Here is a 26,833-nt window from a genome sequence, read left to right on the forward strand (position 1 = left end):
GAGGGCAGACTGGTGGATGAGGAAGACTGTGTGGCACATAAAGACAAATAAGTTGCTCCTTGGGATCAAATTACATGAAGGCCTTTGCAAATAGTTCTTCCTTTTCACTTGGCAAATACAATCCCTGATATCAGTTACCTTTTTTATCTTTTAGGTGGCAAAATAGTTCCCTCCTCAAATTCTCCCTTTCCTCTTTTATTCTATTACTCTAAACTCCATGTGTATTCTTCTAGAAGTTTTGAAATGCCAGACATTTGAATCAATACCCTCATTTTGCTATTTTTCAATATGAATGAGTCAAATTGAGTGCTACAATATGCAATAAAGAATTCATTTATTTGTTCTCCCTCCCCCAAGTTTAGTAAAATAACTCAGATCCTGATTTTCTTTAACTTGCAAAAAAAAAAAAAATGTTATTTCCCAGAGTTGAGAGACCGTCAGAGATCTGATGCCAGCTTCAGTACAGATCCAGGTCATATGTGCTTCTGCCTAGAGTCAGCTGCTTGCCATAAGGCTGGCTCAGTGTGTGGTTATATCAACACGTACAGTTTGAATTTTCCCCTACTATATGGAAGTTTAATTGGAACAGAAGAATGAATGAGAATTGCTATAAACAATTAGAAAGTGATAGTAAATTCTCCCGGAGAAACCTTGATGTAGGGGATCATGTTATTGACTGTGGCCGATTGTAGCTCTTTCAGCAATTCAGTGATATACCTCAGAAACATGTGGTATTTTTGAATGGACAGGTCAATCAATCTTTTGGACTCAGTAATGAATTTTTCATAGTAATCAGAAAGTTGGTCTGAAAAATCCTGTAGTTTATATCTGAACTGCTGGTGGTAATCAGAAATGATTTCCTTCATTGCAATGGCCCAGCTTTTAATTATTTCCTGAGCATTGGTAGAAAGCTCTGCAATCTTCTTCCCTTTTCCATCTTCATCAGTAAGGATGCTAAGGTATTCCTGGATATCTTTCTGCACAAACTGCTCAATTTGACTTGAGACCTCGGAAACCAACATAGTAGTACTGACAGTGTAATTGGAGTGCAAGTCCTTAAGGACGTCCACTAGGTTCTTGAGCAAGCTGATGATCTTTTCTTCAAGTTCATAAAACCTTGCTGTCCAGCTGACCACATTTGGATCAACATATTCTTTGTGAAGATCCTTTATGATTTGATGGTACTGCTGTAACTGTTGAGAAGATTTCTGAAGTTGGTTTTCAACAAGTTCACTAAACTTGCCAATGTTAAGGTACAGGTATTGAAAAACATATGGAATATATTTGTTGAAGATTCTGTTGATCTTGTATTGAATATGATCAATGAAATAAGTAAATTTTACCTCCTTTAAGTATTGAATATCTTCTTCTAGCTCTTGGAAAGTTCTTTGTAAGTAGCTCCGAAGATCACTTAGCATTTCTGTAGTCTTGAGAGACTGAAGGGTGTTAAATATATCCTGTAGCTTTTGTGATAAAGGTATCAACAGTCTCCCAAACTCCGAGATTAGATCTATTAGTTTAAAGGTCTGTGAACCAAAAGGAATTTTAATCTCTAGGTCCTTGATTAATTCAGATTTCTCCATCAGGTCTTGGAAATAGGAAAACATTATTTCTAACCCACTATGGATTTTTGAATATACCTGGGACAGCACCTGCCCTACTTCCCTCATGACCACAGTGTAGACTTCATCTTTAGTGTATGTCCCGACTTTTCCTGGGAGCTGGAATCTGGTTAACTTCAGGAAATCAATCAACGAGTCAATCTGATGACTGACTATGACTTTGTATTCCCGAGTAACTCCTATTAATCTGTCAAACATCTCATTCTGGTGTCCCTGGAAATCAGCTTGGTCTCCCTTAGCCAATAACAGTTCCTGGTACAGATCCTGGGCCTTGTCCTTCCATTGCTGGTAGGTTTTAGTGGTGCTTCTGGCTACCTTCTGGAGCCCTATGTCTGCCTCATCAATCTGCCTCATGGCGCCTTGATAGGCCCACTCAGCGCTGTTCTGCAGACTTCTTCTCAGTTTTAAAGAAGCATCTCTCAGATCGAGTCCTGTGTGCTCCTGGTGGTACTTGTTAGCATAGTCATAAAGAGCCCTCGTGGCCTTGGGCACATTGTTTTTGAGAGAGCTTAGTAGTTCAGATGCTGCCTCCTCTTCCCAGCTGACTTTGATCTGACGTTTCTCACCAGATTCCTGGTACCTCCACTCAGTTTTGAATATGTTGAGTTTTTTATCTAGAGAAGACTAAAACAAGAACAACAAAAAAAACCAACAAAAAAAACCATGTTTTCAATTATCCTGATTACATAATATACTACACTAAAACTTCATTAACAGTTAAAAGTAAAGATCAGAGGATCTTTCATATTCTGAAGGGGATTTATCTTGCATATGTCAGTTCATGTGTTTGTCTTATGGTTAAACAAGTTCACTGTTGTTAATTCCTCTTTATCATATGTCCCAGGAAGTATAAAATTATGCATGGCATTTACACAGTAACACTTAACATTAAGGCCTTCTAAGGACTGAAGATTAGGAAAGGGAGAGGGAGATGGGGAGGGGAGGGGGAGGAGAAAGTGGAGAAAGAGACAGGAGAAGACTACTTCAGAGAAAAGAGAAGTAGCAAAAAGGAAAAAGTCCAGAGTCCATCTAGCAGAGACCTAGAATCCCAGTATCAGGAGCCATTCATTCTCTAAACCTGTGACAAACTTTAGCAGTAGAACTTGATTGCTTCTTCCTCTCTACTAATGGCATCTTTGATTTGGCCCTGGCAGAGCTTATAAAGTACATGAGAGAAATCTGTCATATCTCAGCTAACGCTTCTATTGTGGGGAAAAATTTTGAAGCCTCAGATACTCTGGAAACCCTTATCTGAAAAATGTACTCGGCAGAGTTTGCTCATGATTTAGGTGATGAGGCATAACCCTCATCATTCTAAATTTGCCATAAGGTAATAGAATAATAGTGGAAATAGGATGTCATGTGTGCCTGTAATAATTAAAATCAATAAAATCATTGTAGTACATTCTGGAGAGTAGTTTCTCAGAGAAAAAGTTCAAACTGCTCATTTCTTGGTTTCCTCTACTTTGGGAAAGCCTTGAGAGAATACTTTGCATTGAATTGAATAGATTTTCTCAAATTCTCTACCCGTTTTTGGGGTATGTAACCCATTATATGGGACTCACCTGAGGGCGATAGTACAGGTTCCATTTTAAGGTACTGTTATTGTCTTCCAAGTCCAAGGCTACAGTGCCTATGGCTGGGGAGGCCACAGAGGAGGAGAGGCTATTCTTACTTAGTTGGTGGTGCAAATGGACATCAGTGAATGTTGCGCTGGTGATGTCAAGGTGAATCTCTTTTTTCCAGTCCCTGAAAGCAGAAAAGCAGATGAGCCATCATGAAGGGTATGGAGATGGAAAAAAAAATCACAATGATTTGAAAAGAGATGAGATTTCCATAAAAGTTCCATACTGAAGTCCTTGATATTTGCTATCTTCTTTATATTCTGCACTGATGTCATGGTGTGCAAATGTTCCCTTCATCCTACAGGCTAACATGCCATCTTCAATTTTGTGTGTTCCCACAACTGTAGAGGAGAAATGTTATATTTCATTAGATTAATAACTGCAGGACATAAATATTTTCATTGTGAAAACCAGGAGAATTCTATCTTAACTACATGCTTTACATGTTTGAAACATGCTGTCCATGTTTAACAAAAATAGTTAGAAGGAGACATTATTAGTCCTAAGATCATCACAAAAAAATATATATATATACTTTCTTTGAATCTATTCCTCTTGAATGTTGTAGGTTTTCTACAGGGTGGTTTTTACACGTGGGGTATATATCCTTCTCTTTCTCTTTTTAAAATTTTGCTATGGAGAGTAATTTTACTTCCAGTCTTACAAAAATATGCAATTATTTATTCACAACTCTCATTGCAAATATAGAGCATATAGGAGTCAGGACATTTTCTTACCATTTAGATCATATTCCAGGAATTGAATGGTTGAATTGCACATGGAATTCAGGAATGTTTCAACGTATTCCACTTTGTTTTTCAAACCAGCACTCCAAGTAGCATTATACAGGGGAGAGGCCACCCCAAAATGTGCAGTCAGTCCTCCAAAGGATGGAATAAAAATTCCAGCAGGTACAGAGAACTTAAGGGAAGGAATCTCAATAGTCTGCTCAGGTATGGTAATGGCTGGCAACTCAAAGTCTGCAATCTTGCTGGCCACCTCATTTAGATACCCAATAGCACCGCCAGCTGAAATACTTTTTGGAAGGGTGAATTGGAACACAGTTAACTGAGATGCAGGCACAGTTATCTCAAAAAAGGGTACCGAGGAGTCTTCTGGTTCAGAATATTTTGTTAACACATCAACTTTGGGGAATTTCACTTTGGGTAGTGTTGGTATATTGAGGGCAAATGGCAAAGTGCTTAGCTTCTTGTAGATTTTTATTTCACTGAAATCAAATGTGTAGGATGGAACCTGAAGATCTGTAAATGGGATTTGGAATGTAGGTATGACAAAACTTGAATTTAGATCACTTAGTTTCAGTCTGGGAATGATGAATTTATCAGCCAATTCTTGCACAGGGACAGAGAAATGATAGCCATTGGGGTTTTTGGTGTACACAAGGGCAGTTGAAGCATGAAGATACTGTTTCCTATCAATGCTGGTGGTGACATCCAGCTTTAGGAGGTCCCATAAGCTCTTGTCATAAACTGGAAGGACAATATCTTTGAGGAACCATAGGGACAGTTTTAAGGAACTTGCAATGTCAAGGCGTGCCTCTTCTTGGTCATTGGAAAGCTGTATGTTGTTCTGGAAGAACTCAGAATGAACCTGGACCTCACTTTTCCAGCTGACCTTCTGGTTCTCAGTGTTAGCATTCAGGGACAACTCTTGGCCAAGGTAATTGATTTCAAGGAGGGAACTGGGCTGACTTGCATGGACCTGAACAAGGGCTGACATTTTCCATGGGGAGAGTTCCAGAGTGGCTTTGCTTGTATGCTCTCCAGATGATAAAAAGAAGCCCTCTAGCTGTAAATTGTTTTTTGTGTTGTGTTCCCAGATGGTATAGATGCGTTGCAGAGTGGCTTCTCCAGCAAAATTTTCTCTTACTTCAAGGTTCCAGATGCCATCAACTTTGGAAGCCCCTTGCAGCTTCACTGAAGACCGAGTACTCTTGGAATTCAAGTAAGTGCTGGCCTCACTGGCAATAGTTCCTGAATATTCCCTTGAAAGTACTGAACCCTTGATATCCCCTTTGGTAGATGACTCAATGGAAAAGTAAGAGGTGAGGCTCTCTAAGTTGAGTTTGTGGTTGACTGTCCCTGTGGCAGTAGAGTACAGTTCAGGGGAATTGAGATCGTATGTTAATTCAATGGATGAAGAGACAGTAGGCTTCGACTTGGTATTTCCATTAAGTTCTTGCTTGAAATTCATTCTCAAAATGGGAATTTGGACTTTTGCAGATGTTGTCACTGATGCCTCCATGTTTTTCCTGGTCAAACTAATAGTACTGTCATGATTGCCTTCCACGAATTTGTTAGTCAGAGACAAAGCTGTGGCTAGCTTCAAGCCTCTTTTCCTCGTCAAACTTGAGGTGCCCTCTAATTTGAACTGCAGTGCATCAGTAACAGAAGAAGAGGAAGTTAGGAAATGAGCAACAATATCTGACTGGTTATACAGTCCAACATTGGTATTCAGTGTGATGATGCCTGATTTAAAAGAAAAGTCATAGGTAACATTGCCCATGGCTGGAATGAAAATATCATTTGGGGTACTCAATACCTGGAAATCTTTTGCATAAAAAGGAATTGGGATGATATGCTTGTCTTTGTTTTTCTTATACTGGGCCTTTACACTTAAATCAAATGATTGCTTTGTTGTCTTCAAGAAATCCTTCAAGCCTGTTTTCTCCCACAAGGAGAAATCTTTCACCTGGGGAGTTGTGAGCATTGTGTAAGGTACAGTCATTTCAGGAATTGTCAAAGGAATGTTGAGGAAATCCAGGTTGGCTTCTCCATTTATTCCTACGTGGGCCTCAGTGCTGTTCTCATTGTTTCCAGCAGAGATACTCTGACGGTACTTATACTGATTGAACCTGGCACTTGCTTGCCAACTTGCTTGCTGGGCACTAGGACTCAAAAACAATGCATAGTTATTCAGGAAGTCTACCTTCCCTATCAATTTTAATGGAAAACTAACTTTCAAGTTCCCTTCATTGTTCGTGGATACAGTAATCTCAAATGGCTGTGCTGTAAAGAAAAGAGAATTTTTTAAAGTTCCAATAACTTTTCCATTTAAATGAGCATCATGGTTGCCATTTATCTCTGCCTTCCTTTCTCCAAGCAGTGCTGTGCCTTTAGCGGCTAGAACACTGCGCCCCACATGTTGGGATTCAACCTGTGACTGGATTTCAAATTTAGAAAAGTCGAGGAAGCCAGATTCATAAACGAAGTTTTGGCTTAATCTTAGGTGTTTGCTGTTGATCTTATTAGACAATCCAAAGGAAGCAATGGGTCCTTCTATAGTAAAGCTAGCTTGTGATTCATGTGCTCCTTCATCTGAGAATGTGTGGCAGGCCCATTTCCATGACCCTATTCCAGAAGAATTCCATGCTATGTGTCCAGCTTCCAACAGGGTCTTGATTTCATTACGCAGCTCAGCCTGGCTGGAAAAGTCCAGTTTGGGGATGTTCAATTTGTGGAAGTACTTTGTGTTGCTGTCCAAGGTAAGCTGATTGTTTATCCTGACGAGCACACCATGACTAAGCTCCAGTGTATTTTTTTCTGTGTGTAAACCTGCCACTGTGTTTGATTTTCCCTCAATAGTATTTCCAAAAAACAGCACTTCACTCTCGTGCTCTGTTTTCAGGTACTTGCTGGAGAGCCTCATGGATTGCTTCATAACCAGTGGATTAATCTCAGGGCCTGAAAGCTGCACGTTGGCTTGAAAATCAAAATTGAGAACTTCTAATTTGGACTCTCCTTTGGCGGTGACAGAAGCTGCGATCTCTGCCCTGTTCCCTGAAGTAGTTACATTCTGAATGTCAGTATTTGCATCTAATGTGAAAAGGGGAGACTGGATTTTCAAAATGCTATGAAGCTTGCCAAAAGTAGGGACTTCAACTGTGGGTGACATGCGGGGAAGCTGGAATTCTGGTATGTGAAGGTCAGGAACTTGATAATCTTTAAAATCGAGATTTGGGAGTATGAATTCTGGAATTTTGATTTCTGGCAAATGGAAGTCTGGCAGAGTGATGCTAGCAAGAATGGTGTCTACCTCCATCAGGTTCCTCAGGTCCACTTCCAGAACTGGCCACTGCAGCTCACTGTGCAGCATTTGGTCAATGGTTCTGATGATCTTTGCTTTTATTTCTACCAAGTCAATTGTAAAGGAAGGCACGTGGAAGGTATTAAGGACAGTAAATTCTGGTGTGGCAAACTTGGATGGCATCTCTATTTCTTTCAACCTTTTGAAATTGATCTGAACTGACGGAACCTTCAGATCTGTCAGGGGGACTATGAAGTCCGGAGTCTGAAATGTAGCTTCCTGAAGAGCACGGAGACTGACTTCAAAGGCAGGCATGGTTCCGAAGGTGGTCTGGATTTCAGGAACAGTGAACCCTTGTTCTACCAAGGCTTTCAGGTTCTCAGCCCAGTCTTGGATAGAATGCTGTTCTGCAAAGTCAGTGAGGTTCTTAGCGGTGAGACTCCACCAGTCAGAAATGTAAGTGACAAGTGTGCTGTAAACCTGGCTGACCAGGGACAGGTACCGTTGAACTTCCCACTGAATGTCCATTTGATACACCCGGTCTCGTATATCTTCTAGGGTCTCTTGGAATTTTTCTCTCATGTAGATTAAAGATGTTGAATTTAAAGTCTCCTGCAACCAATCGAAGAATAGGTTTATTTGGGTGCCCTTTAGGTGTTCCAGATGGATTGAGACCGTGCCCTTGATGTCCTCTACAAACAGTGTCAGTGCTTTAGCTTTCTGTGAAAGTTCCAGGGCCTGGATTTCACCATTGAGTCTCTGGGTCACCTCACGGATTTTGTTATTGGTTTCATCTACAAACTGGTGGTAATCAAATGACCTTAATCTCTCTACCAACATGTCAAGGAATCTGTTTACTTGTTCAATGATTTTTTTAAAAGACAATGCTTTAAGTTGCTTGACAGCATTATCAATAAATGTAACCAATTTCTCAAAGTGATCTTTTATCTTAACTTGTTGTAGGACATTGCTTAGCTTTTGAACAGTCTCCTTCAACTTATATTGGTGGGCCAACTGTACTGATTTATCCATTAAACCCTGGATGTGTTGGTCTATTTCATACATCTTAATTAACTGATGGGACATGGCTCCAAACGCACTGATTTTCTCAGCTACTTCAAAATCTTCCATAAGATTTATAATATAGTATTTGACATGCTCAATTGTAATTCTCAACCAATGTAAAAGAACTCTGACATCAGTAGCCTCGACCTGTTGTTTTAACTGTTCAGCAAGGTGCTGGATGTCTATATTCTGAATCTGTGTCTTGAGCTGTTGCAATTTCTCTTGTATCTGGATTTTGATTTTATACTTAGTGTCCACATTTTGAATCCAAAATGCAGTACTACTTCCAATTCTGTTAAAATCAGTCTTTTCAATAAACAAATACACATCATGGATTGTTTTTACTAAATTTACATGGATATGATAATGTTCATCAAGAATTTTCAGTTTTTCAATGATTTGATCAATAATCTTAGCAATAGCTATTTTAAAATCATGTAAATCATAATTATCATTAATATACTGATCAAATTGTATCACATATGTTTTTAGTTGAGACAGTTTATCATTAAGGGTGATTTTGGTATTGTCCAATGCGATTTGTAGATCATTTTCTGTAATTCTATAATTCTCTGTGAGAGCAGTTAGTTTCTCCTTGGCACTCAAAACTTGTCTCTCCCAGTTGAGTGCATTCAGATAACCATCGACTTGCTGTGGGAGCTTGTCCAAGGCTGTTCTGTATTTCTTCACAAACTGATCAACATTGATGAGTTTCAGTTCTCTCTGTATGGTTTCCAGTGCTGTTATAATCACCATTCGTTTCTCCTCAAAATATTCTGGCAGGATTTCAAAGAATGGGAGGTTGATGGTGTGGACATTTTGATTCTTATCATATTTTACAGAAGCAACAACACTGAATTCTTGGGGCTGGCCAATAGCATCCCTCATCCCTAAAGTGTCAATTATGTTGGTGTGTTCACTGAGTAAAAATGGCACTTGAATCGAGAAGTCTAGCATGGTGAGGTCAGCCAGGGCTTGTCCTCTAAGCTCCACACCAACTTTGTCTTTATTATTGTAAGCATCGAAGTCCTGGCTGTATTCATTTCTGTTCAGCTGGGTCTTGAGTTTCCAGGTGCCTGTCTGTTCAGCCGGAGTAAGCAGGACACTGACTTTGTGATCAAGAGCAGTACCGATACTGCTCTTCAATGGGAGATGGTGGCTTGTGGATCCCTTGTAATCATGAGAGAAGGTAAGGGCCAGAGGTTCTGCTTTCAACAGGAATTTGCTATACAGCTGCCCAGTATGCTCTCCCCAGAGACTCAGTTTCCCATTGCCATTTGTATGTGCATCGATGGTCATTGTAAATGGGGCCATGGCAGAGTGAACAACGTTGCTGAAATGGAGTGAGTCCGAGTTGTAGTTTGTAATGATGTCGATGGCTGAAGCCAGCCCGGCGATGTTTGTGTTAAGCCGATGGCTGAACTCTGTATCCTGCACTTTAGCTACGGTGTCTGCTTTATAACTTGCTGATAAGTCAGCGTAAGAAATGGTGTAGATGTGTTTTATTTCGTTGTTTTGGTAGACTCCTTTTATGTTCCCACCCACATTCAGCTTCAGGGGTTCTAGCCGTAATTTCCCACTGTTGGTCAGATCCAGAGCATTGAATTTCAGGTCATTGTTTATAGTAGTTACAAGAGAATAGGGTTGTAGCTGTACATTAACATTTTGTTTATAAAACTTGTCAGAGCTGTAAATGTTGTCAAGTTTTGAAGAGAAGTCCAGTGATAACCCTGCAATATTCAGGTTGTTCGTGTAGTCAAGCTTCATCTCAGCATAAGATCCCATCATGTCATTTGAAAGCTTCAGGCCCTCCCGACTGATTTTGAAGTTGAAAACGTTTTTGCTGTCGACGCCCAAAATCATGGCCTGATAAGCACTTCCCAATGATACTTCTGTGAGGGCAGCTTTTCCATCCAGACTGAATTTTGCATTGTGTTCCCTGAAGCGGCCATTCGCTGTTAATCTCAGAGATGCCCCCGAGAGGCCCAGCGCTGCATTCAGCTCATTCTCTAGCACCAGAGGGCTATACTTCAAGTTGGTAGTTGCACTGGTAGACATTCCATCTTGGCCAATCCTTAGTGTTGCTTTGTGAGCACCACTATTAATTTTGTCAGTGCCCAAAATATCAGCATTTAATTCAAGGCCATGGGAATTTAGTGACCCAGAAAGCAGGCTGAAGAATCTCAATGACTTGTAATCAGCCTGATACTCAGAACGCAGCAATGCATTTTGCTTAGAGAAGGTCATATCCACTTTGTTAGAAGTGGCAAAATCCTCATGCTTCCCATTGGTGTCCGATTTCAGGGTCAGCTCATAGTTCTCATATCTCAGGAAAGCAGTATTTTTAATGATGCCATCTTGCAGATCCGACGTGGAGGTTAAGGAGACAGTTCCATCCTCATATCTTCCTGTTATGTGGTTGGTGCCCTGGAGGTAGGAGGAGTTAAACCTCAGGTTGGACTCTCCACTTAACTGGCCAGTGGTAGAATCCCTCTGGTAAGACAGGCCATATGTGCCCTTAGCATAGAATGAAGAGACTCTAAACTGCCCGTCAATCTTGGCTTCCTTGACATACAAATGATGTTTCTTTTTTGAGTCCAAATGTGCTGAAGCAGATATCTGAGGTCCCCAGGCACTAGAAACGTCAAATGTTAGCAAACTTTTCGAGGCTGGATTATTTCTAATTTTTTCCACATGACTGAATTTCATATTTGAGTCCAGTAATTTGTGGCGTAGATACCCATCACATGATAATGTGAACATATTCCTGTGGTCATAGGTTGTTTCTCCAGATCCTGACATAAAAATTAAAACACATCAGTTAAATTAAATAAATTCCCAGAGCAATTTCTATGTTGGAAGTCTTTCAGTAATAAAGTATCCCCCCACCCCCCGCAAATAAATAAAGTCCCCCTGATCTGGGTTAGTTGTGCAAGAGGAACTTCCTCCATCCATGACACAAGTGTAAAATCTGACAGCAAAAGGCTTCCCTGACCACCACAGAGTTTGTTGGGTTCCCTTATCAAGTGCTTCTCTGTGCCTTATACTTTTCCATTATACCCTATCATAGCGCCTCCTATGCCGAATTTTCATTACCAGTTTAGCTGTCTGCTTTCTCTGTTGTTGCCCATGTAGAATGCTTGGTACATATTATACATTTAATAAATATTTCTATTAGTTGAATGAATGAATGAATGAATGAATGAATAGGCTTCTAAATAGCAAGGAAAATATCTGTAAGAAAGCCTGAGTCTTTTCCTTCCCAGAGGAGGCTATCCCATCAGAGCCTGCAATGAATCAGCCCTGTGTACCCTCTGCCCGACCACGGCTCACCTTGCACACTGTAGGACAGCAAGTCAACCACAGAGTCAGCCTTCATGTGGTACCGAGCCTGAAGCCTTAAGTGGTTGGTGCTGGTGTTGCCGCCAGTGTAGGAGGCGGACCAGTTGTACAAATTGCTGTAGATATTTGTAGAGAGGTCTAGAACACCCAAGAGAGGCACTCGCAGTTGATACAACTTGGGAATGGTAAAGGTGGGGATTTGGAATTCCCACGGCGGCAAGTGGAATCTTATGGACTTGAAGTTGAGGTCTGGTGTCCGAATAGTCTCTAACATCATTAGATCTTTGGAGGATTTTCCACCAAAAGGCAAAGGAATATCAATTTTCACAATGTTCTTGTTCAATGTGTATTTGACCCGGCCATCACTAAAATGAAGAGCAAAGACAACGTCCCCACAGTCAGAAATCAAGAACCCAAAGTTCCCTGCTCTCTGACCTTCCAAGCAGTGGCGCACGTACCCCATTCCCAAACCCACACTATGCTTTTCCTCATGCTGCTCCCTGTGTCCAGAATCGTGCTTTTCACCTTCATCCATCAAACACTCAAATCCATTCAAAACCCTTCCAAGAGCCAGTCCCTTGTGTCCATCTCAAAGAACACACTGCAATTCTGCTCACATAATTAGCTGCTTCACTCGTCAGTGCCTACATGCTCTTCCTGGGAGGAAGGATGACCCCTTACCTGGTTTTTATATTCTCACTGCACCTAGTGCAGCATTTTACACACATGTGACACTTGATACTTCCTATTTGCTAAACTGAAATGAGACAACTGGGTATGTGAAAAGAGTGTGGTGTGGGGAGCAGTAATCTTAGGCTGTAGTTTTAGCTTCCACTGAGTGGTGATGCTCTGTGTCTATGCCTCTCTGAGTCTCAGTGATGTTATCTGTATAGTGAGGATAATGGTACCCTTTCTGCTGATCTCACAGAGCTGGCCTCGGATACCTAAAAGCCCTTTGTAATCTTTTCAATACTATGCACATATAGCGGACTATTACGATAGTTCACTTATGATGGAGGAAAACTAGATGGCTTTCAAATTCAGGTTGCAGTGCACAAAACCTCTTTGTGTGAATGTACCAGAATCCTCCAATTACTTTCTTAGGTTCTTTCTGACTCGATTGGTGTTCACGTTCAGACCCCATGTCCAATAATGCAAAAATGCCATTGTGTTTCTGTGAGAGTTATCAATCTCCTTAAGATGCTTCAATTATTTCTCTTAAAAAGGTAAATTTAAAAAGAGTCTAAATTATGCTAAGTAAAACTTGCCATTTACTTTTTATGGTTCAAGAAATTTTTCTGTGTTCTTTTGTGTGTGTGTGTGTGTGTGTGTGTGTGTTTTACCTTTTCAAGAAGAGGTTTTGTGGGATGTGGAAGTCTGGCAATCCTATTTTCTGGAGGTACAATTCTTTTAGGCCACTGAGGTTATCTTGCAAATTCTGGGCAAAAGGAAGACTCTTAGATGCCTTCTGAAGCCAGGTATTTGTTGCCTACAAAATAAAAGAAGCTTTTAGAGCAATGGGTATGGAGGGGCCTCAAAGTACAATTAACATCAGGTGATAATCTATATTTGACAGATCAATCATTAAGTAGAATGATGCACTGAAAGTTAAAAAGAAATCACAGAAAATTATGAATTTTGGGTGCTAGTCATTGATCTCTTCCTGTGTTTTATAAAAAGAATATATAACATAGTCAAACTCCTAGCCAGGGTCTTGAAGCTTCCTTTGATATTATAGGCACAGTAAACTTTTCTGCTTAGTAGTATTTATACGGTATTTATCACATAGGGCCTTGTGTAACTGGGTAACTAACCATGCACGAATATTTATTTGCTCCCCAAGAATTCCCTGAGGTAGGAAGCGTACCTTATCCATCTTTGGATACTCTCCTTCACCTAACTCAGGGTTGAGTATGTAATTAGTCCTTATAACCATGTATTTATTGACTGACTGATTTATACTTACAACTATTAATTTGGAACCCATGTGTCGGAAAGTCATGTCTGTTTGAGGAACTCTGTGATCCAAGAGACTATTGGCATACGTATGCAAGCTTTTAGGATAATCAGAGAAGTCCACGGGGAAATTAGAAGCCGCTTTTTTGGTATCCACGTTGGTGCCTGTGTTCCATTCAAATTCAATCTTCTCTTCATCTGAAAGTGCACATGTGAAATAGTCATCCATAGTACCAGGTCAGCCCTTAACCCATGGCTCTCAACAACACACTCATGTCCACAGTGCCTTTGGAAGCACTCATGGGGAGAGGAGGTACATACCATAAAGCCATACCAGCTTCTTGGAAACTGTTGAGCCATAAGCCGTAGCGGATGAGTCCATTAGGAGGAGTAGTTTTGTGGGAAACCACTGGGTAAGGATTTCACTTCTGACTTCTGCTTGCAGACGGGGTATGGAAATAACACCTTTGATTTTGCCTTCTTCCCTTCTGTCATAGCTATTGAAAAGAAAATCATTTGACCTCCATGACTATCCATCCCAAGGAGATATGTAGGATTAAACAGAAGCGTCATTGGTGGCGACAAAAATGAGGTACACGAACGGTTCCGAAAATGAGCTCATTAACTTCTGAAGCCGACTTTGGCACAAATTCAGGACTTTCCAGGGTGATATGGGAGAAACAAATGATTTTCAAAAACTGTTTGAATCCCTCTGTACCATTTACTAGCTCTACTGCTTTGGCCAAGTTATTTAACCCCTCTGAGCTACCATTTTCTTATCTACAAAACAGGGAAACTCGTATCTATGTTGCAGTTTATTATGAAAACTGAGATAATTCCTTTAGAGCACCCAGCACAGTACCTGATGAATAGTAAGTATCCAGTGAATGGTAGGAAGATCCAACTGGACATGTGCAGAGGGTCAGAATATTGAGGGCTCTATCTGCCTCTTGGACCACAGACTGGGGATGCCCCTAGTTTGCTCAGTTTTTTCCCCCAATTTTTAAAAAAGATTTATTTATTTAAGAGAGAGAGAGAGCATAAGCAGGGGGAGTGGCAGGCAGAGGTAGAGGGAGAAGCAGGCTCTCCGCTGAGCAGGGAGCCTGATATGGGGCTCAATCCCAGGACCCTGGGATCATGATCTGAGCCAAAGGCAGATGCTTAACTGACTGAGCCACCCAGGCGCCCTGGTTTGGTCAGTTTTGGGCCTGCAGTTCAGGTCAGATCACCCCAAGCCTTCCATACCTTATGTGGCCAGTGAGAGTGACCTCAGTGATTTTCTTGTTCTGAATGTCCACAGTGAGCTTGTAAGACTTTTTTTCCATAGTAGATTCATCACTAACTCTGAGGATTGTCCCAAGGTCAACGTCAAAATCTGGAATTTGGATTTCACTGGACAAAGCCCTACGCTGATGGTTATATTTGAACATCATAGTAGCTTCAGTGTGCTTCGCACCTGAAAAGGTGTGTACAAGAGAATCAAGGAACAGAAGCTATGTTTAGGAAGGAAGGAGAGGAAAAGGCAGAGAAATCCTCAGCATTCAATGGCTCAAATGAGCACACAGTTTAGGATTTTACCTTAAATTTCTAACTTACACATTTGTTCACTCTGCAAATATTTATTGATTGCCTGTCGTGTGTTTGGCACTGCTCTTGGCACTAGGGAGTCCTTGCCCTCGTGGAGCTTACATTCTAGTGGGGGGGGTATACAGACAATAAACAAGCACGTCAGATGATACTAGATTTCATGAAGAAAAGTAAAACTGAAGAAGACAAGAAAGAGAGGGATACAGAGGTGCTATTTCCTGTGTGGTGGTCAGAGTTCTCTCTGATAAGGCAATGTATGGGCAGAGACCCGAATGAAGAGAGGGTCTGAGCCATGCCATGTTCTGGGGGGAGAGCATTCCAGACACTGGGACCTGGAATGCAAAGGTCTGACATGGGAAACACTTGGCGTAGTCAGGGAACAACAAAGGCTCGAAGTTCTTCTGTGCCAGGCAGACATGACATCTCTACGTGACTCTCTACCTGGGACACGCTTCCTGGTTCCTAGCCCTGGCTTCCCCTCTTCCAGACTTCTCTTTCCTTTGTCACGAGATTCCTAGGCTTTCTCCAATTCACAGGTGTGCCCATTTTACACCTTTGGAAAGTTGTTATGTGACCTTTTTTTCAGCACGTACCCCCTTTCCTGTGGGTTTTGTTTTTCTCATTTAATTTTGTGACATACTATTCCTACATTAAAAGATCTTCCAAAGTGAATGTCTAAGTTTGCCCCATCCCCTAAAACCTGCTTCTCCACCAGCCTTTTTGTATCTGGGTAAATGGCAACTCCACTCTTCAGTTGCTCAGGCCAAAAAACTTAGGGCCATCCTGATTCCATTTTCTCTCTTACATTCAATACCCACCTTATCAGCAAATCCTGAGAAGCCTAAACTTCAAAATATGTCCAGAATCCAACTACTTCTTAGATCTCTTTTGCCACTGCTCTAATCCAAAGCGCCCATATCTCTGGTCTGGATCACTGTAATAGCCCATATACTAGTTTCTTTGAGCTGAAGACTTTAGGGGGACAGGGACAGATCATGAAAACTCTCCAGTGACTTCCTAGTTCACTCACAGTAAAAGCCAATGTCCTTGCCACGGCCTACAAGCCCATCCTTCCCCTACTTCCCCCTATCTCTGTGACCTCATCTTCTACCATATTCCTCCCTGATCTCTCCTCTTCAGTCATATTAGCTTCCTTCCTTTTCTTCCAACCTGGCGGCCATATACCTGCCTCAGGGCCTTTGCACCTATGAGCCCCTCAGCCTGTAACACTCTTTCCATGTGGCTTATGCCCTTGTCTCCTTCAAGTCCCTTTTTAATGTTCTTTTACCAGTGACATTTTCCCTTATCATGTCAAATGGCACTGTCTTCCTCCACCCTTTCTCCTTTATGCTCTATTTTTCTCCCCAGCACCAATCTGGCATTCTGAATATTTACTTGTTTGGCTGTTGGCTGTAAACAGTATGTGGGCAGAGTTTATCACCACTGTTTATTGTTCTAGCCTCAGTTCTTAGAAGTGGCCTGGCACCTTTCAGGCATTCAATAAATTTGTTAAATACATTAAATTAATCAGGCCTCCTTGTGAGTCCTGGACCTGAGACTGAGGCAGAGATGGAGGAGCCCTTTCTAGATACTTGCCTTCTGTCTGAGTTACAAAGGTTAGTATGTCCACCAGGTCTCCGGCCTCTCGCTGCAGTTCGTGGGTTATACTGGCAGAATACTGGTCTACTTCTCCCGTGGGCTTCAGTTCCAGTTCAAATCTAAAGATATCACAGTGTAATGTGGTGCACAATGTTAGAGCTTTCAGTGACAATGTTAACCACCCCCAAAACAACCCAGCCTCCATGGCAACCAAAATATGGTCCTTATTTTAATATCGTCTCTTGTCCCTAACTGATCCCTTTCAGTCCCTCCAAGAGCCCAAGGCCAGGGGAGACCCCAAGGTGTTTGGACAAACTGAGTGGGAGTTGGCTGATTGTATCAGCAAAGCTGAGAAGAAAGAGTGGAAGCGGAGAGAGTTGAGGACAAAGAGCCCCCAAGCATGGCTGACGCTTCGAACACATCAGGGGGCTCCAGGAAAAGTCCAGCTAATGTGTCTGGAGGCTCAGAAACCTGGACACTGAATTAGGAGCAAATTGGAATCTGTGCTGTGATTCCACTCTCTAATGCATACGGGAGAAAAGAGGGACACCATCTATAAAGAGATGCTTTCAAAGGAATATTTCTCATGGGCAATGGCTTTAGCTCCCTGGAGGGAGTGTGCTAGAATCACCTTGGTTGTTTATTTTTTGAGCTAAGACCTCCTTTAGGAGTCATGATTTACCTTCCCCCCCCCCCCCCCCCCTATGGAGAAACTCAGTCCTACTCAAAGTTTAGGTAGGAATGTAAGTACCCTTCAGGTGCGCTGGACAGAGGTAATTTTAAGTAATCAAAGGATGGTGCAAACGCCTAAGGCTGGTGGCACAGGCCTCTTAGAACACACAGCAGATTTCCCTTTGCCCTGCCAAGTGGCCATAATGTAGAAGATGAGCAGATGCGGGGTGGGACACTGAGCAACTCTCACCTGGTGTCCCTGGTCAGCGGATAGTAGGAGGCAGATTCTGGGGAGGTGGTGGTGGAGTAAGCGCCCGATGTACAGTAGTCCAGGCCAGTAAAGAGAGGCTTGCAAGCCGACCAGGACTGCCTGTTCTCGTTGAGAGGTGGAGCCACTTCGGTCTTGGTGGTGGAGAGGAAATGCAATGTGTTACTGGTGAAGAAAGAAAAAAACCTGAGTTACCTTCAAGTTACCAGTTGACTTGAACATCACTGATGGTTGCATGTCGCAGTGCCAACATTTGCCCCCTTAACCTGCTCTCTATCTCCCCTCTGTCCACACCCACCTCAGATTATCTGATTTACTCAGAAACAGCGAACAGTACAAACATCAACAAGGCTAACAAACACCGTGACTCTTCTGTTTCAGACATTGCACTGAGTTGTTTACTTTTGTTCGCTGTGATCCCCACAACAGCAGGCATTAGGAGGCTCCTTGTTTTACAGGGGAAACAGAGATTCAGATGTTAAATAAAGATCACTGGGCCCTGAACTCTGGTGTGCCCCTTCCCCCCCGTGAAGGGAAGCCTAGGGGTAACTCTGACTTTACTGGCTTCTTTCCACTTCTTTCCCACATTGAATAAGTCCAAGTCACCTCTCCCCTTGCACGCCTCCCCTATCTCACACCTCCCCCATCACACAGCTCCCCCATCACACAGCTCCCCCATCGCACACCTCCCCCATCGCACACCTCCCCCATCGCACACCTCCCCATCACACACCTCCCCATCACACACCTCCCCCATCACACACCTCCCCATCGTAAGCCTCTCCCTTTGCATGCCTCTCCCATTACACGCCTCTCCCACTGCACGCCTCCCCCATCACACACCCCTCCCATCGCATGCCTCTCCCATCATGCATACCTCTCCATTGCACACCTCTCCCATTGCATGTGTGCATATGTGCACACATGCACTCACACACATACATTTTCTTTCCCTGCTTGCCCCTCTTGTCTCCCTCACAATCAAGAAACTTGGCGGCCTCATGGTCTCCACTCTTTCAACAAGCTTCTCATGAACTTCTCATGAACTGTGATCTGATGCCACACCATCATGCTTCTGGGACTGCTGCCATCAGCATCTCCAATCACCTTCTTGCTCCTAACTCCAAAGGACCTTCTTAGGTGTTATCTTCCTTGATCTCCCAGAAGCATTAGGGAGAGCTGCTCACTTATGGCCAGATTAAGACTTTAGAGTCCCTAACCTCTGAAAGGATTTTAGAATCCTCCTCCCAAGTATGTACTTAAAAAAATTAGTAAGTGCAACAAAGTTTAGCAATGTCCTGATTTCATCCAAGGATGCCTTTTTTTTTTTTTTTGAAATATCATGTTCTTTTCTCTGTATTATTTCCTCGTTTTAGGGGTGCCCTAAAAGCTAGCTTTGCTGGTGGGCTGGAACCCTAAGTGCCAGTTTTAGCTGCCTATGGAGCAATCCACCCTGGTGGCCTCTCTTGGGCTTCTGTGAGTCTTTACAGCCTGGGCTCTTCTTCCACCTCTCGGACCACTCCTCCTCACTCTTTGCTGCTTCTCCTCTTCCGCGTCACACATTCACATTTTCCCCATTTCTGTCCTAGTTCATCACGTCTTACCCTACACCAATTGCTGCTTGACTTCAACAACCTTTATCTGCAGATGATGCCCAAACCCGTATTTGTAGCTCCAGCCTGTTTATTGAGCTCAGACCCATTGATCCCGCTGCCAGCTATTCGAACGGGTGGTCTCACAGGACTTCAAATGTGGTATATCCCAAACTGAGTTTGTCAGCTTCCTCCAAACCAGCCACTTTCCCTGTTTCAGTGAGAGACACCCCCACTGCTCTTCCTCTTCTTCCTTGCCTCGCATCTGGTCAATTACCAAGTGCTCATGTTTCCACCCCCTAAGAATTTCTGGAGTAGGCTCGCTCCTCCCCGCACCCTCCCTGGCCCTCGCCTGTTTCAGGCTGTGAGCATCTCTCACCCACAGGTGGGTGTGACAGACTCCAACCAGTCATCCTGTCTCCAGTCATGCTCCTTGTCCATCCGTGCCCCACTCTGGAGTCAGAGCATGTCCTCTAAAACACCAGGCTTGCTTTATTTATGCTCCCACTTCAAACTCCTCTGCTTTCAGAAGAGTCCAACATCCTTCAGATGGTTCAGAAGGCCAGCCTCTGTCACCTCCCTCCATGACCCCTGTGCACTTCACCACACTGAGTTTTGACTTTCTTGCAGCTCCTGAACTATTCTTTTTCCTTCAAGCCATTCTCTTCTCTTAGCCTGGGAACACTCATTCCTTTCTCCTTGGTCTGCATAACTCTGACAGCCTTCAGGTATCAGCTCAACCATCACTTTCTTCAGAAAACTTTCCCCGAGTGCCACAGGCTACATTTTACAGAACTTCATGTCCTCCAGTGTTTCCTCTCAGCCTGCACTTGATACTTAATGGCTTGCTTCATTGTACGTCCTTCCTGTGAACTAAGTGCTAGAAGGTCAGGTGTATCTCATTCCGCGTGCTTCATATATATTAGGCACTTAAATACTATTTTTACTCTTTTTGAATCAACAAATTAATGTGTCCAAGATACAGAAACTAAGGTAAATCAATGTTTAAGGATATCATTGAAAATGGAGCTCTCATATATGCTGCATCCCATAATCTTAAGATTAGGACCTTCATGCTCTATCCACTGAGCTAGCTACCACAGATTAGTATGTCCTCTGGTATTTTTCCTGTGGAAAATATGTTCATTTCCCAAGGACGATTTCTCTGGAGTTCGTGTTTCTTCATTCTCAAAACAAACAAACAACAACAAAAAATAACCTAATAACAAGTGATTAATCAGTAAGTCCTAAATATCAATTTGGTAAAACCTGGACAGTCGAGGAAATTGTAATTGTTTGGTGAGTCTAAGCTAGGTTAAAAGTAGGTAATTCACTACCTTCTCTCCCCCCACACCCCCTGGTTCATAGGGCCCTGAATTATCTCAGGCAGTCAAGTCCTACGGATCCAGTTTCAACTCTCCCTCTAACACTGGTAGTCAGATCTGGCAGATGGAATTACCTGCCACTGAGCAGCTTGACTGGCCTTTTTGGAGAAGGAATGATGAACTTCAGCTGCTTAGTTTTCAAGGCAGCTTGCATCTCCAGGCCTGTCTCATGGAAGAAGTTGGTGTTCATTTGGATCCCAGTCCTTGAAAAGTCTGGGATGATGATGCCCATGTTTGTCACAAACTCCACGGACACAGAGGGCTTTGTCACCAGCTCTGCCTGCAACTGTAAGTCAGAAAATGACCTGTTCAGCTTCATTAAATATCTCAGTCCCTGTGCAGTCAGATCAACTGCCCTTCCCCATCCCTGGGCAAACATCTCTGGATCACTCACACCTCAGGAAACATTACTGTGATTCCTTTGGAGAAAGAAAAGCCACGTTCTCAGTTCCCCAGAGCCAGACTACACTGATACCCAACACTGGGAAGTGCCCGAGTTAACTGCTTAAAGTTAACATAACAGGATGGAAAGAGGACAGGAATCCTCATTTATTGAGAATAGCTGTCTCCTTACTGCTCAGAGCTAGCAAGGTGGAGCCTCCTAGTGGAATCCTAAAGTTTTTCATAAAAATGAATAAGGCAATGACAACGATGATATACTTCATCTTGAACGACACACATTTAAAAATTGTACAAGAAACCAATCGTGGAGGAAATGAACAACCTAAGGAATGAAAAAGTGAAGAGGGTCTTACATTGGCTATTGCAAGCTTCATTCCGGCCTTGAATCCAGGAGTGATGACTCCAGTGGAGGAGACTTGCAGTTGGAACCCAAGTCCAGTGGGGAGTTCAAAGGCGTTGTCCATGAAGATGTAGTGAAGAAACAAGTCATTCATTGAGCCTTTCCTGATGGCCTCTCCAATCTGTAGATCCAACAGGGGCAGTAACTACAAGTAAGCCTCATTAGAGTGGGATTTGTGAAATGCAACCTCCCACATGTCAGACAGTAACTGTTCTTCTTTAACCAGAAAGAAACAGACTAGTATATTTTGATTAGCTGACTATTGATAAAATGCATGATTATTGGTTTCAACAGATTGGAATATAAGAAATTGCCCTAGACAGATACCATGTCATTTTGATCTAGTGGTTCAGTCACTTAAGAATACTGCTGTGCCTCAGAGCTTTATGAGCTTTAAGTAGCCTTGGATGGCATAGATTAATTCTGGTTATTTGGAGTCTAAATGGAAATGAGGGTCTACTTAAGTATAATCTATTATGATAAAACCACTTTTTTAAAAGATTGATTTATTTATTTTAGAGCGGGGGGAGGGGTAGAGGGATAGGGACAAGCAGACTCCCTGCTGAGTGCAGAGCCTGACTCAGGGCTTGATCCCAGGACCCTGAGATCATGACCTGGGCTGAAACCAAGAGTCAGTTGCTTACGTGACTGAGCCACCCCGGCACCCCAAAACCATTTTTTTAAAACTAAAGAGCTATTGAGATGATGGACATATTAGTATGCATCGTTTTTTTTTTTAAATAAAATTTTTAGAAAATAACTTGAAATCTGGTTTCTTAAAGCCAACATTATTATTTATCAAATATTGGGGAACAATATTTGGATATTTTCTCCCTTATTAATAAATTAATAATGATGGAAACTATAACTCGTATTTAGATAGTGGATTACAGTTTGTCAAATGCATCCTTTCATAATCATTGTAGCATAAATATAGGGAGATACACTTAATATTGTTTTCCAGATGAACAAATGGATGCCCTTGAAAGATACACCTAATATTACCAAAGGCCTAATTTCTAAATGTTACCAATTCCTTGCAACCCAAGAATCTTCCTCCTGAAATTCAAGGCAAACCTGCTTCTTTGAAGGAAGTACAAGTACTTTCTCTGGTTTGCGGGACAGGATCTTAAGGAGTCTGGGGGATCTAAAAAGGGCATGGGCTAATCTCACTGCCCGTGATGGTGCCTGGCCCACTTACCATCTGGGGGATACCGGGAAGAGTGCGAACACCATTCAGCAGCAGCCTTCCCAGGGCCTGGAGGTCTTGGAGCCTGACAAGGCCAAGCTCCTCTCCCAGGATGCGGAGGTAGGCTCTGGCTTCTGGGAATTCTCTGGATTTCAAATCTTTGATCAGCTTCTCAACATTGAGCATAATTCCATTGACCATGTCCTGGGATTTTAACGACAAAATGTCTAATGAGGGGTCAGCATTGTCAAATGCCTTCAGGTTCCTGATGTGGGGCCCACATGCTGCAGCCACGATGGGCTAAATATAAGCACACAGGTGGGGATATAGGGAAGCCACTGAAATCACTCCTGCCTTTTACAGAAAGATAGATAGCTCCTCCAAATTGAGATGGAAAGAGAAACTGAGGTCTTATCAGGGATAGTGGGTGCTTCCATGCTGTTCTTAACTTGAATGTAGGCATAGTAAGAGGGACCTCTGTTCTCCAGGATGCCAGGATTCCTAGGCTCACCAAGAGCAGAAGATTGTCTGTCCCTCACGTCTCCCCTGATTACCCCTTTCTCCTTTGATGAGGGATGAATACTAGGGGTTTCTTGAGAAAATGTAGCTGCTATATAAATTGGCCAAAAGCTTGAAAAACACCCTATCCTAGACAAGTTCTTTTTAGAGATTAGAAGAACTCCATAGACTGATGCTTAAACATGTGAAAGAGTGATTGACAGACCCAAACAGAGCAAAGACCCTCAGCCTCAGGTGGAGGTGAGTAAATTAGAAGGTGGAGGTGGGGCCATCTGTGAGCATCTAGGAGTAAATTATTGCCCTGCTTTTCAAACTGAAATGCACATACAGGTCATCTAGGGAATGTCATTAAGATATAGATTCTGATGCAGTATATCCCAGTGGGGCCTCAGAATCTGCATTTCTAACAAACTCTGATGTGAGCCAATGACTGAATCACACTTGGAGTAGCAAAAAATTAAAGAACAAGAAGCTCCAGATTATACAATCTATTTTCTACTCCTTAAGTGGGGGCTTATGCTAGCTTCAAAGTAGATTTTGCTCCCACTATATGAGTAAGAGCCAAAGAAAGCAGTTAATAATGAAAATATGAATTTAAAAATTAAAATAATGTCTGCTTATTGAACAATCAGTACCAGTCATGCACTCTGATTAGCATTTTACATACTTTATTTCATTTAGTCTTTAAATAACCCAGTGAGTTATGGACTATTAGCACTCTGGGGATGTAGAAACAGAGTATCAAGCAGCTTTCCCAGGTGTGCACATTTTGAAGACAGTAAGGTCAGAATTCAAACCCATGCCCCAGAGTCTACACTGTTAATCATTATGGGAGAATGCCTCTAATAAGTCTGGCTCCTGGGCACACTGAATCTCCAGGAGGCTTATAACTGCAGATGACCCTAGTCTTTACCCCCACAGGACTGGTAAATAATAGACATAATTATCATTTCAGCTAGACAGCTCCTTGACTTCTAGGCTTGGAGAAAAATATTTTTGCACTGAGATCCAAAGCTTTTCTTAATAAAGACATACCTGCTCACGTTTATCATCTTTGGTGTAGCCGAAGTGGTCCACCAAGATCTTGGAGACATGATCAGGAGCTTGGTCATCAACCCAGTACAAAGCCTTGTTGACACTGTCTGGGAAAAATCCTTGCTTTCCAAAGAGAGCTTCCAATGTTGGCTCAAAACCCTTCCCTTCCAAACCAATCTGAGAAAGAAAATCAGGCAAGAAAATGCCATCAGGTTGCTTTGTTGTATGTCAGCCTCCAATTCCTCTCTTTATGTCCATTTAATTAAATAAGTATTTAATGAATACTATGGGGTAGGAGCTGAGCTCAGCCACCACAGGAGTTGTTTTATTTAAATCTTACTGGAATCTTGAAAGGCAGAACTTATTACTTGTCCTTTTCCAGAAGACGCTAAGGTCAGAGAGGATAAACAATTAAACAAGAGATTCAGATTGGGAATGAATTTGGGGTTTGAACCAAATCAGTCTGATCGCATAGCCCATGTGTTTTGTTGGATTTGGTTCTAAGGGCTTCCCTGAGACATCTACATTTCCCTTAATACTACAGAGTCATGCTTCAGGTGACCTTTAGCTAGAAGGCAGGAGGGCAAGGGAGGAGGGAAAGAAGAAGCCCTCAAACTGATGGTAGGAATGAGCTGCCTGATTGTAGCTCCTCCCCAGGCTGGCTCATGACTCCCTTGACTTTCTATTTATGGTGTTGTACAGAACAGGAGAGAGGACGGAAGCCTCTTCTTAGTCTCACACATACCTCAAAGAGGTCCGCTGGAGCAAATCCAAAGACACTGAGGGTTGTTTTCAGCATGCTTTCTTTAGGAAGGTAATTATTTGGATCAAATATAAGATCTCCCTCGATTTTGACTGAAACAGGGTCAAGTGATGGAAGGGAAACAGATTTGGAAAATTGATAGTTCCGGGAAAATTTTGAGAAGTCCATGATGGTTGGGAGTTGAGATCCTTTCAGAGCTTCTTCCACTAACTTTTTCAAGCTAGATGGAAAGAATGAGTGTAGTTTTAGCTTACACATCATGTTAAGAATCCATTGTCTCTCTCACCCCAAGGAAATATGGATTGCTGAATGCTACCAAACTATCTGGATTTCATTTGCCCAAGAGCTTGGCTCAGGTCTGCTTCTGCTGCATTTTTGCGTGCATGTTGCCCAGAAGAAAGAACACTCCATAAAGGGCAGGCAGTGGCCTTTAGGAATGGGTGGGGGTGGGGTGGGATGGTGGATTACTCTTTGCCCTTTGTGGCAGATGGGGGAAAATTACTCTTACTTACTTTTTGATATACAATTCTTCTGAGTTTAAGATGTTGGCGATGTGGGAAGCCACAAAGTTCTTTACTTGTTCATTCTGTTCCCGTGGAAGAAGCTGGATGATTTCATTAATATCTGACTGGGAAGGGTCCCTCATCAGCATGAGATAGGCAGCCAGTCGCTTATCCCCTGAAGAGGCATCATTGAGGAAAACCTGAAGAAGAACTTCCCTGACCTGTAGCCAAAAAAAGAGACTGTTACCACTATCATTTGGTCAGAACACAGAACATGCCTGGCAAACACTGGTGTGGTCTGCTGGTGGTTTACTACATGCAAGTCAAATTTCTTTCTGATAATTTTTCAAATGCTGGTATGGTATCTTCTCACTAGCGTCCCTCAGAACAACCAGCTCAAGGAAGGGTCTCAGAAGACTCCTATTAAATGCATGTTACATTCAACTGCATTAACATACTCAAGTTGTGACTTGAGGAAGATCTGCTACTATAAGTGAAAATAAACTTGTTTTAACATAAATTATTTCAATGTGGGAATGAAGGTGGGAAGGGATAGTGAGAGTTTGGGGTGAATAAATAAGGCATTTTCCAAAGCTCTGGAGTCATTTGCACCCAAGACAGGGCCAGGGGGAAATCAAGCATGTTTTCCTGAGATGAGAGTGATGGTTGATCTGGTAGGGGGACAGCATGTAGCTAAAATCTCATATTCGAGGCTAGAGTGGCAGCACGGTCTAATATTTCTTTCTTCTCCACATACTGCTAGGCAGTCAACAGGCTTGTTGAAATGGCAATTAGAAAGCAGTAGAATGATGAGATTTAGAATCTCATTCCAAGTCCTTGTTAATCTGAATAAAGTTTTTACATTCAGACTTCCTCTGTGAACTTCACCTCATCTTTAAGTTCCATTTTCCGCAGTGCCTGGATGGCAGCCTTCTGAATCAGCAGCGATGGCTCTGTACTTTTGATACATTTCAGGATCGAAGACGTAAGTTTTGGGGTTACTGTCTCCATGGTTCTTCCAATATTTCCAATGACCTGCATTGAAAAGAAACAAGGGCAAATCAAGTGCAGAAGGAAAAGTAGGGGGTGTCCAGGAAAATGCTTCTGAAACAATGCATATCATACAAAAGACTGAAAGTACCCTCAGAATCAAGTAGGTGTGATCTTTGTTCCCAGTGCAGTCATCGCGAATCTGTTCCAACAGGTAATCAGCAATATCCAGCAGGTCCTGGGTCACCACAGGGTTTGCCTTATGATAGCTA

The 26,833-nt window shown here is 42.4% G+C and overlaps 1 protein-coding gene across 1 annotated transcript in view; it reads right to left on the reverse strand.

Annotated features, from left to right (window-relative positions):
- Nucleotides 1-306: 306 nt before the first annotated feature.
- The window catches only part of APOB (apolipoprotein B), a 37,774-nt gene continuing 11,247 nt past the window's right edge, over nt 307-26,833 (reverse strand). The window contains exons 11-29 of the mRNA XM_032391593.1: nt 26,713-26,830; nt 26,460-26,606; nt 25,581-25,792; nt 25,051-25,288; nt 24,306-24,482; nt 22,764-22,955; nt 21,516-21,683; nt 20,835-21,046; nt 17,766-17,948; nt 16,841-16,962; nt 14,903-15,113; nt 13,979-14,154; nt 13,668-13,855; nt 13,045-13,190; nt 11,693-12,066; nt 3,985-11,154; nt 3,474-3,588; nt 3,188-3,371; nt 307-2,246 (exon numbers count right to left, since the gene is read on the reverse strand). Of these exons, the coding sequence (XP_032247484.1) occupies nt 618-2,246; nt 3,188-3,371; nt 3,474-3,588; nt 3,985-11,154; nt 11,693-12,066; nt 13,045-13,190; nt 13,668-13,855; nt 13,979-14,154; nt 14,903-15,113; nt 16,841-16,962; nt 17,766-17,948; nt 20,835-21,046; nt 21,516-21,683; nt 22,764-22,955; nt 24,306-24,482; nt 25,051-25,288; nt 25,581-25,792; nt 26,460-26,606; nt 26,713-26,830 (11,962 nt within the window). The 3' untranslated portion in view covers nt 307-617. The remainder of the gene's footprint in view (nt 2,247-3,187; nt 3,372-3,473; nt 3,589-3,984; nt 11,155-11,692; nt 12,067-13,044; nt 13,191-13,667; nt 13,856-13,978; nt 14,155-14,902; nt 15,114-16,840; nt 16,963-17,765; nt 17,949-20,834; nt 21,047-21,515; nt 21,684-22,763; nt 22,956-24,305; nt 24,483-25,050; nt 25,289-25,580; nt 25,793-26,459; nt 26,607-26,712; nt 26,831-26,833) is intronic.

Source organism: Phoca vitulina, unplaced genomic scaffold (genome assembly GCF_004348235.1).
Source record: "Phoca vitulina isolate PV1807 unplaced genomic scaffold, GSC_HSeal_1.0 scaffold63, whole genome shotgun sequence".
In the NCBI taxonomy this organism is placed as follows: domain Eukaryota; kingdom Metazoa; phylum Chordata; class Mammalia; order Carnivora; family Phocidae; genus Phoca; species Phoca vitulina.